General features: G+C 37.5%; 1 protein-coding gene across 1 annotated transcript in view; it reads left to right on the plus strand.

Moving 5' to 3' along the window:
• Positions 1 to 11,590, plus strand: part of LHCGR (luteinizing hormone/choriogonadotropin receptor) — a 52,902-nt gene extending 41,312 nt beyond the window's left edge. The window contains 3 exon segments of the mRNA XM_037528085.2: positions 1,404 to 1,484; positions 6,332 to 7,407; positions 7,410 to 11,590. Of these exon segments, the coding sequence (XP_037383982.1) occupies positions 1,404 to 1,484; positions 6,332 to 7,407; positions 7,410 to 7,483 (1,231 nt within the window). The 3' untranslated portion in view covers positions 7,484 to 11,590.
• The last annotated feature ends 232 nt before the right edge of the window (positions 11,591 to 11,822 follow it).

The raw sequence follows: 11,822 nt of genomic DNA on the forward strand, positions 1-11,822 counted from the left end.
CTTTACTTCAGAAGCTTTTTATTCCAGTAGCTGGAAAAGACGATCTCTGAGCAAAAATAAATAAATAAATAAGGGAGGTAGGGGGAGGGAACAAAACACTGAGGCCTCATGCAATTGCGGGACAGTATCAAAGTGAGATGTGAATGCAGTCACACAGAGGTTGTCTTGACTGGGATTACAAGCTTGACCTGACTCCCTCTGTGTCCCTAAAGCTAGAAACCTTGGATGCTAGGCTAGCAAGGATAGAGTGCCTGAAGGAGGATCAGTGGAATGTTTGTGCAAACTCTGAGTCACCCCTCTGCCCTGCAGCTGCTGAGCCTGGATAAAGCACACAACTGCCTTAGCAGATGGCCCTAAAGGCCTCCTTGGTATCTATGATAAAAATTTCAAAAAGATAGTATAGATGGAGCCCAGTGCTATTATCTGAAGGCCAAGAACATTTCCTGGGAACTGCAGGTTGGTTCACATTACAGTATCTCTAAATGACAAACACAGAGACAGCATCAAACACACACACAATCTGATCCAAATTTGAAGATTCATACTCTTGGCCCAAAATAACAAGCTGATTAATAGTTGGAAAGTTCAGGTCAAATAGTTCTGATATATTCTCCACCTTCCTGTTTTTACACAAAGTTTTTCTACAAGGAATTATCTTCTTGGTGTTGGAGAAGAAGAATGTAGACATGGCCACTTTGACTTGCCTTATTACCTCTTCCTCCCCAGGAAAGGTTCAGTTTCTCACAAACTGCTCTCCTTTCCTCTGTTTTTTCCACCCTGTTTTCCTTTGTGCCTCCCTTTTGTTTTATTTTAGAAATGTAAGTACAATCCTTTTACCTTCTTGACATTTCCCCCCTTTCTAGAAGTTAAACATCTTGGAAAGATGAAGGAGTTGGGAGAATCCACATATATTTCTGCACATAAGCAAAAATAAAAGCAGAAAATTCACACAATAATGTCAGGTCTGATATCTTCAAATCCTTTAAAAAGGATTCCCGGTTACAATTCAAAGCCATGAACTCTGAGTGGTTTTGCTCATCAAGGCCAATGTGGGAAGGAGCGTGGTGAGGAGCAAACTTTAATATACCAAAAAGGTAGCTTTTAACGAGCATTGAAACACCTATGATTCAATATGACAAATTTAAGTTTTTTCATCTATAGAGCCCACACAAAACACTTAGCTTTCAGATGCATTTTATCTAAGCTGGAAGAATTCTAATGACAATTCAAAGGCTCTACTCTCTCTCCGGGAAGCATTTCAGTAGGGACAATGGTTCAGAACACGACACTGGTGTAATAGGTAAAGAATATGGATGAACAAAGCATAAATAGACATGATCAGGTCTAGTTTAAAGAGCAAAAGCTCAATTGCTTTTTTTTTTTTTTTACCTTTTCTCTTTCAGGCAGAATTTTTCATTTTCCATTTTTGAAAACTTTTCCAAACAATGTGAAAGCACAGCAAGGAAACCAAATAATGAAACACTGTAAGTATTTGCATGCAAAGAAACTCAGGAAGCCACATCTCATTCTGTGTGCACCTTATTATTATCTGTGCCAATGATTTTCTTTTGATAAAAGTCTTGATTGGGAGGATGTTTGCAAAGCATTTTAATAGTTCTAAATTTGTCCTTGCAAGTAGCATCAGTTGATACAGTATTTCAACTGGTTAAAAAAAAAAAAAAAGCTTTTTAAAAAAATGTAACTTCATGTTTATTCTACAATTAAATTCTTCTCGGAAATTAAAATTTGTATTTGCAGGCATTTGGATGCAGGTATTTTACACTTTCACTAGTCATGTAACCAGCGCCCCACAAAGACTAACCTATTGTGGACCCCACACTCCTTCAAAAAGACTTGGGCTGCCAGACCACTATGTGCTAAAAGTTAAAATCATTCAGCCTAAATGCTATCACTAATATACACAGAATAGAAGCTACATAGCTATTGTAGTGGCTGGTTTTTAAAACTTTTTCCTGGCTGCCTTGGCATTTCACATATCTTCAGTAACAAAAGAGCATGTCTCAAAAGGTAATCCCAGATGTCCCTATGCTGCGTTTTTTGTGAGTTAGAAGATTCATTACTCCCCATCCCCAACCCCCAGTGTCCTGCAGGCTACAAAGCCAGATGCCCTAAGATTCTTGCCAATCTCCCTCTTCTATATCTTTTTTCTTTTCTTTTCCCTGCTACCAATCTGCATGTTACATAAAGACAGCAGGTTGGTGTGATGGGAGGACCCTGGGCTTAAGGGCTCTTCCGAGTTGGATTTGAACCCTTACCGTAATGTTTCTTATAACACTGGGTATCCCTGGGCCATACTTATCTTTTTTTTTTTTTTTTTTTGATACTTCTTTCCTTGTAAGGAATATCCTTGACTTTCAGAACTATCAGAGTGAAGGGAGTGATATACTCTATCTCCTTCTTGTCTTTTTCTTCCATTTAGATCTGACACCACCTATCCTCCAGTTTCCTTTTCCTCCCCCTTCTGTCTTCTCTCTTGACAGTCTCTCCATCAGAGAACTCTTTTGAAACATCTGCCCTTTTTTCCCCCTTACAATATGAAACCACTTCTGTTAGAGTCGATGGTACCACCAGAAGGGGGGAGACGAGTCTTTACCCCAATCTCAATAATCCTCACCAGATTCTACTCAAGCCTTCCCAAATGGATATACACTCTTCAGTTTGTTATGCTAATCTGCTTTTGAAACAAGTCCCTTAATATTCACCCTCCCCAAATCCCTTGAAATTAATATAAAATCCAAGAAAAAGAGAGTGCGCCCTGCAAAAAAGCATTTTTTAAGATAAATCTCATTCTTCTCCTTTTCACCAAATTGTTATTCCTGAGTCCCTGGAGTTTGGAAATTCTAGAGCAAACTACTAAACCTTAACCTACTCTACTGAGAGGCCTTGGCTTCCTTACCACTACAACTGGATCCCTGGCCTTCGGAGAGCCCCATCTTTTCTTCTTTCTCTGTTCATTGTGACTGAAGGAGCGGTGCTCTGCTTCTTTCCTCTGGCTCAATGTGGGTAAACCCACGTGCGTCCATTCAAACTCCCTACATAGCCTTCAATATGAAAGACAGCTCTGTGCTGTGCTTTTGTCAATAAGCATGCTACTACCCTCAGGAACCATCCCAGGACACACATGTAAGTAGCAGCAGGCAAGTATTTGGTTTGAAGACAAATCACAAAGGAGAAGAACTGCTAAGACATATGCCCAGTAGGGCAAAAAAAAAATAAAGGGCAAAAGAGCAGGGGAGTGGGAGAGGAAATATACCTCAACTCTTACTGATGAATTTATTCAGAAATTATGACAGAATTTCTAGAAAATTTCAGTTGGTGTTTCTAGCAACCGAAGTACTTCTGCTAAGGAGAAAGGAGTAAAAGAAATTGAGCAAGCGATAGTTGGAAGGCTTTCACTTGATTTAAATATAGGCTATTAGTGTAGGGATCATCCAGCAGATGTGCTTAAAACACAATTTCCTGGTCTCTACCCCTAAAAATGTGATTCAATGTTTGAGATAAAGCCAATAATTTGCATTTTAACAAATACCCTGGAGATTCTGACGGAAGTGAACTAAATGCCACACATTGAAAAACACAATGAAGTAGATAAAAGGTCTCTGGAACTTGGATATGAAAACCTCACACGGTTACCACTAATATACCAAGTGCTGAGGGGTCTTAGGCAAGTCACTAACCTCCTCAGTCTGGACTGTCTCACCAATGAAATGAAGGATTCAGTAGATGGTTGTCCCGACCCACGGGATTCGGAGGCACGAAAAGAGAAGGGCTGAGGATGAAATGAGGGACTTGAGGCAACTTGACGCTAGCGCATGCTTCTTTATTTTTCCTTTTCCTTCTCTTACTTTTCCATGTCTTTCTTGTCCCTGTCTTTCTACCTTCCCTGGCCTTCTCTCTGCTCCTCTCGCAGCACTCTCCTCTCTCATGGTTCTCCTCTTAAATCTCTTTTCTTCTCCCCCTCTCTCTCCCAGGTTCTCCTCTTATACCCTCATAGCCCCTCCCCCCGTACCTCCCAGTCTCATGTGACTTACAGGAAAAACCTGTGGTTCTCCAAAAGCTAAACGGTAAAGCGAAACTTAACTCATGGCACGCATACGCAACACGGCGCATGCTCCGGACGGCTCCGGACAGATGGTCTTAAAGGGCCTTTCCAATACTAAGAGATAGCATTTTCTTTAATTGTTCATTGTAACCACTATATCTCTTTAAAGATTACAAATCTGGGTAATTATATTGATGTCCACAAGATGAGGACAAATGTGTGAGAGGATCCTAAGTAGACATCTGCGCGTGGCCTTTCTCTAGTTCCAAATTGTTTTCTGCAATAATCTAGCACCTTTCTGGGGTCCTGAGTCATTTTTTCCCTTCTTTTTTAATGTGTTCTTCCCCTTTTCATGATTGTATTGGTCAAATATAACATTTCATCTACTCACTATAAAACATACACACTTCCTTATAGATAACATGAAAAGCAAAGTTTTGAGAGTAGAGAAAAATACTCTTTAAACCTGTGAGGATTCCTAAAGAGAAATACTTATTTGTAATGGCCTTAACAGAAACATGCCCATCCCACCATTCCCCACGATTATATTAGCAGAACTATGGGCAAATGAAATTTGTTCAATCTACATGCGCCAAACTGTAGACACTCACTGACCTGTATCTTCTTAGAACCAGGATCGTCCTGGTTTATTTATTGCATAAATAGTTACTGAATGGATACTCTGAGTCAAACCTGTGTGAGGCATTAACATTTCGAAAATGAATAAGATCTTGTCCCCTGCCTAAATAAGACTACTAAATATACACATGCATCATCACATAATAATATAGTTTGATAATTATAATACTTAAGTGCAGCAAAAGGGACAATAAACTCCCTGGAGGTGCAGATCAGTAAAGGTTTCATAGATGAGCTTATTTTACAAATGAGGAAGAATTCACTAGAGAAAGGAGACGAGGAAGGAAAGAAGAAACAGAGATGTCTTCCAGGCAAAAGAAATCTCATACACAAAGACAGAGAGTTGAAACAATAGAATTTATTTTGAGTCACAAGTCATTTCATGCGACCAAAGGGATGGCTGCATAGGGATTTGCATGCAATAAATTGTAAGAATCCATAATGTTCACTGAGCACTTAATATGTGTCAGGCATTATTCTAAACATTCTATGTGTGCTAATATATTTAATCTTTTGCACAGACGTAATAAGGGAGATATATTATTTGACAAAAAACTAGAGGGAAGAGAATTTAAGTAACTCTCCCAGGTTTATAAACACATTCCGTAAGGACTGGACCCAAGCAGTTTGGCTCCACAGCCCATTTTTGCACATCACTACTGCTTTTTAAAGATGAGACTGAAGAAAGGAACAGAACCCAGTTCAAGGGGGGACTCAGAGGTCATCTCAAGGATTCTGGTATTTATCCATAGCCAATGAGAACCTAGGAAAAAAGTGAATCAGTAGACTTGTGCTTAAGAAAGTCCATCCAAGTAGGAACATACAGATAGAAGAGAGAGAGAGTTAAAATTGGAGGAAGGATGGCAGAAAGAAAACTAATTGTCCCATTAAAAGAGGATGAAAAACCTGAATTCTGAATTCTGACCACAGCAGCAACTGTGGCAAAGGTGGGCCTGTTCCCTCACTAAAGACAGAGTCCCTCTTCAACCCACTCTGAATTTGACTCATTCCTCTAACAAGTATCCAGTTTCACCATTTCTTCCTATTGCCCATGATGATATTCTTCATCTGCTGCTAAGTTTGTAGTACTCTATCCTTGGTTTCTATTTCTCAGCAGGGCTATTTGATTAACCAGGGACTCAAGTGCAAACAAGTTCATCAGTAGCTGATGATCGTCAACAATTTGAGCCTTCCAATCCCATTTGTGTTTCACTACAAACAGCTTGATAGCAGTTTGGTTGGCAACTAAATGAGATAAATAGCTAAGAAAATGCCAAGAAAGGATTCTTTTATATTTAGCAAGCATATATTGTGCCTCTAAATTTCTTTTCCAAAGAGAATTATCCTATGTAAACAACTTCATTAAGACTTTGCATCAATGTGCAAAACATATATATATATTTTAAGTCTAAATGACTTTTCATTTCCTTCTTTTGGAACTCCTACATCAATTAAGAGTTCCAATAATTTAACAAATAAACCTCAGGCCAAGGCTGTTGTGGTTTTGTTTCTTAGGCTTAAAAAAAGACATTAAAAATGATTCTTGAATTTTTAGTACCCTGAATCACTGAAAATCTCTTAAATTTACATAAAGTCAAAATATTCTTCTTACAGATATTCTTCTTATAGGTATTCTGCCATCTTTGATGAAAATGAACTGAGTGGCTGGGATTATGACTATGGTTTCTGCTCACCCAAGATACTTCAATGTGCTCCTGAACCAGATGCTTTTAATCCCTGTGAAGATATTATGGGCTATGACTTCCTTAGGGTCCTGATTTGGCTGATCAGTATTCTAGCCATCATGGGAAATGTGACTGTCCTCTTTGTCCTCCTGACCAGTCGTTATAAACTGACCGTGCCACGTTTTCTCATGTGCAATCTCTCATTTGCAGATTTTTGCATGGGGCTCTATCTGCTGCTTATTGCCTCAGTTGATTCCCATACCGAAGGCCAGTATTACAACCATGCCATAGATTGGCAGACCGGGAGTGGATGTAGTGCTGCTGGGTTTTTCACTGTATTTGCAAGTGAACTTTCTCTATACACCCTCACAGTCATCACACTAGAAAGATGGTACACCATCACATATGCTATTCAGGTAAACCAAAAGCTTCGATTAAGACATGCTATTCTGATTATGCTTGGAGGGTGGCTCTTTTCCACTCTGATCGCTATTTTGCCCCTTGTGGGTGTCAGCAATTACATGAAGGTCAGCATTTGCCTCCCCATGGATGTGGAAACCACTCTCTCACAAGTCTACATATTAGCCATCCTGATACTCAATGTGGTGGCCTTCATCATCATTTGTGCTTGCTACATTAAAATATATTTTGCAGTTCAAAATCCAGAGCTGACAGCTACCAACAAAGATACAAAGATGGCTAAGAAAATGGCGGTTCTCATCTTCACGGATTTCACCTGCATGGCACCTATTTCCTTTTTCGCCATCTCAGCTGCCTTGAAAGTGCCTCTGATCACAGTAACCAACTCTAAAATTTTACTAGTTCTTTTTTACCCAGTCAATTCTTGTGCCAATCCATTTCTATATGCAATCTTCACAAAGGCATTCCGAAGGGATTTCTTCCTGCTGTTGAGCAAATTTGGCTGCTGTAAATATCGGGCTGAACTTTATAGAAGGAAAGGTATTTCAGCTTATAACTCCAAATGTAAAAATGGCTTCACTGGATCAAAGAAGCCTGCTAGCCTACCTTGATGTTGCCCACATTGCACTGTCAATATACAGCTGTGCTAGACAAAACTTGTTGTAAAGAATGTTAACTGTTATATCAGTAACCACTTTGTTGAACCGTACTTAAACGGGTAAAAAAAAAATTTATTTTTAGGCACATTCTGTAAAAACAGATCTCCACCTCCTTCAAAGTGTAGTCCATGACTACTGCCAGTCTAAAAATTATTTTTTGTTGGTACATGATATAAAATACAGAAGTTGATGATGTTAAGAAACTGTTTTAGCAATTTTGACAGAGTTTTTATGTCAGATGAGTCTGCTATTTAAAAAGTGGTAATATTTTGTATGTCTTTTTTTTTCATTTCATCTTTGTCGTAATTATTTTTTGGGCATTTTAGAATAGGATTAGTCCATAACAAATTTGAAATTTAAAATAAATGGTCCTTTTCCTCAGATATTTTGAGAAACACACTCTAGAGCTGTTTTGTCTAATCTGATAGCCACTGGCCATATGTGGTTAAATTAAAACGAAGATGTAGTTTCTCAGTTGTACTAACCACATCTCAAGTCTCCCTGGCCCCACATGCTTACTGGTTACCATATTAGCACCGTTGTAGAACACTTTAATCATTACAGAAAGTTTTATTGGGTAGTACTGTTCTAAAGACTTCTATCTGTCTAGGTTATACTGTTTGAAATTTAACTTAAGGTAAGTATCTAAAGGCAAGTTTCAGCCCATTTGCTTGGTTTGATGTTTTCCTTCTAAGTGCAATGAGACGTTAAATAGTAGACTATACACTCTGTTTAAGTAGGAACCCTGTCTCCTAGTTCAGCATCTTGGCAATGGTACACAACAAATGTGCTGAATTGCCCTGAAGGTATACACTGTATAAGGGGGAAAAAAAAGGTTATTTTTTCCCTTTCTAGGCCCCCATCTTTTTTTAAGTGCAAGTTTAAAAATGTTATTTAGGTGAAATATTTAAAAATATTTAATTCTCATAATTTCTATCCGTTGGAGGTATAGAAAAATATATCCTATATTTGCTAGAAGTACTGTTATCAGAATTGACTCTTGCTGGACAATGAAACTATGGCTTAAATTCCAGTGGTTTTTTTGAATGTATGCTCCTTGACTTTTTAAAATAACTTTTATTGAAAGCTTATTATGTGCCAGTATTTTATATAATACTTGATAAGTATTTTATATAATGTAACCCATTTAATCTTAATAAAACTCAATGATGCAGACATTATTCACTTTTTTTGCATCAATAAGAAATTTACTAGTGTTTTAAAATTCCAAATACTGGCTAGCCTGGAAAAGTTCAATAGTGGATTCTTGAGGGCTTTCTCCCCTGAACATGGTGACTGGTTATCTTTTGGCAAAGTTGTTACACATTTTGCATGGACAGCACACAAGTTGGTATCTTCAAAAGGCCAAGCAGATAGACCTCACTTGCCTCCTACAAAACACTAATAGCAGTGCTCTGGAAGCTCAACTCTGTTTTGAAGTTGTGATAATTTTTTTCACACCAGAAGCGGGAAGTTTGAGAATCAGAAAAGTTCAATGGATTCTGATAATGCCTAATACCAACAAGTGCCACAGTACTAAGCATGTAATGATGAGGTTTCTTCACCCCACCAGTAGAGAGCACACTCTGGTCAGCAGCCTTTGTAGGCAGGTGCTTGCTTCTTTACCACCAGCTGGTTTGTGGACAGTAGGCTTTGTATGTGTCATGGTACAGAGACCTCCTTTCTAAACATCCTTCTCATTGGCCTGAAGCTTCTGGAGCTAGAGGCAGAGCTGGGGTTAGGGAGTGATGGGCAACTGTGAAACCCATTATTCACATTTTATAGAGCAGGAAAACCTACTAAATTAGCTCAAGTTCTCAAAACTAGTAAAAAATACAACTAATACAATTCAAACTCAAAGTTCTGATTCAGGATCCCAACCTCTTAACCACCGTGCTTTACTGTCTCCCTTGCAGGCAAATCATAAGTTTACATATGGTGAAATAGACAAATCCTAAGCATATCATTTAATGAGTTTTAAGAAACACATACACCCAGGTGACCCAAAACCTCTGTCAAAACATAGAACATTATCACCCTCAGAAAGTTCCCTCATGTCCCTTTCCTTAATCCTTCACCCATCACTCCCCAGAGATAACAGCAGTTCTGACTTTTCCCCCATAGATAAGTTTTACATGTTCTAGTGTTCATAGAAATATAATCATACATTATATGCTCTTTTGTGTAAGGCCTCTTCAACTGAGAAAACATTTTTGCTTTTCATCAATGTTGTTGCTTGAGTCAGTAGTTAATTCCACTTCATTCCTGAGTAGTATTCCACAGTATGAACATATCACTCTTCCATTCTTGTACTGATGGATATCTGGGCTATTTCCAGTTTCCAGCCTTCCCTTGACATTTTATTTAAAAAAAAAAAAAAGGTATAGCCATAACAAGACTCTCTATACATTTAGTCTCCTTTCAATCTTTACATTGTTGTGCAAAGAGATTCAAAATAGATTATAAAAGATCATAAACATCACAAAATATCCCTTCTCTATATTTTTTTTTACATTTCTCACTTTCTACTCCATAACTAGTTACTTGTCTTTACTCAGATAAGTCCTCTTTCTTATACGGTACTATTTAGAATTTGTCTCAGTGATATGGAATACTAGTCATGTTGTATACATACATACAGAATAAACTTTTTGATTGCTATACAATCTAAGAATCAAAGCAAGTAGGTAAGCAGAAAATAAAACAACAGAAAATAAATCCTTGTAGAGAAATTTTAGCTACATACTCTGAAATATTATTTGCATTCAAAGTGCCTCTACACATACTCTGAAAATAAGTTCTATAGCTTTTCCGCATTATTTTCTATACTATACCTTGTTTTTACATCCAGTGTCCCTCATTCTCATAGTCTTTCATTCACTGAGACTTACCAGTTATTCCTTTGAATTGTGTTCCGCATCACTTCTTTATTTTGCATTACTACATCCCAGGCCACTTCTCCACACCTCTGGAGTACTACCCTAATCTCCCTCATTTTTATTTATACCCAGTCTTTCCCAACTCCACACTCTCATACCCACCACGGATTAATCTTCTTAAAATCCTATTGCACCTTATTGCATATTTACCAAAAATCCTGAGCAACTTTATCAGTACCTATAAATTTAAGTTTTAGCTCCTAAACACTGAAAGAGCTTCAGAATCATTATAACACTGAAAGAGCTTCAGAATCATTCCTCACATCTGCTCACTTTTATCTCCTGCTGTTTTTCTACATGAAACAAGTTGTTCCACTTATTTTTCCCTAGCTACACCCTATGTATCTACATTCTGGTGTCCTTGCCATTCCTACTATCTGGAAAACCTCCCTTACCTATCTTCCTTGTGCATCTGTGCATCTTTTAAGTCCCCAGCAAAAGGTTTATGTTCTTTATTAAGTTCTCCTTAATTCACTCCCTCCCTAATCCAGTACAGTTAATATATCTCCTTTACCTGAAATTAAGTAGAGCATAAATAATAAATATATAACCCAGAATGGTTTCTCTTCGGATTCTTTTAGCACTTGTCACCTGTATCACTTGTTCACCTTTTACCCAATACTGTCATGTACTAAAGATCTACCTTTACATGCATATCTCACCCGTTACAAATTTCTTCAGTGATAAACTTGTCTCTTTTACTCCTTTATTTCTCCCACTATGTCTATCCTACAGCATTATACATACCAGGTGAATAATGAATTTTTTTTCTTGCTGATTCACTTTTATATGTAATTAAAATATGAAACAATCCTAGTTAAGAAGTATTTCCCTTATGAAATGGTGTCACAGAAAGCATGTGTATGCTTTATCGGTATAATCTTGATACATAAATCGTAAGGCTAGCAAATGCTCAAGAAATGTATATTCCTATTTTGTATTTTTTTTTACTGTGTTTGATACTATCACTGGTAGGTTGCAAATGACTAAAAAGGGTTAACCAATCTGTACTAACTCATCTAAACTTACGAAATATTTTTAAAAGGTATTTTGTCCTCCATTCATGCCCGTGGGGGACCTGGTTTTATCGTCCTCAAAAATATATTAAATCTACATGTAAATTGAGAATATTTATGTCACAAATATTTGAATAAATATGTCCATAATTGACAATAATATTTTCTTAGAAATGTTTGATATTGTTATTGAGTTTTTTCCTAAGAGTTTTATCAGGGGCTTGCTATTTATAATTTAACTTTCCACTTATAAATCATAAAACTCCCACCTGCCTCAGAGTGTATTTACATGAAAAACAGCATAATATTAACCTACGAACATGAGTCAAAAGAAAATCTCCTACTAAATCCCTATGCTCACCACTCCAATTAACTATTGCTATTCATTCTGAAGTTACTAG

Source organism: Talpa occidentalis, unplaced genomic scaffold (assembly GCF_014898055.3).
Source record: "Talpa occidentalis isolate TD23 unplaced genomic scaffold, MPIMG_talOcc4v2.1 talOcc4.5, whole genome shotgun sequence".
Taxonomy (NCBI): Eukaryota; Metazoa; Chordata; class Mammalia; order Eulipotyphla; family Talpidae; genus Talpa; species Talpa occidentalis.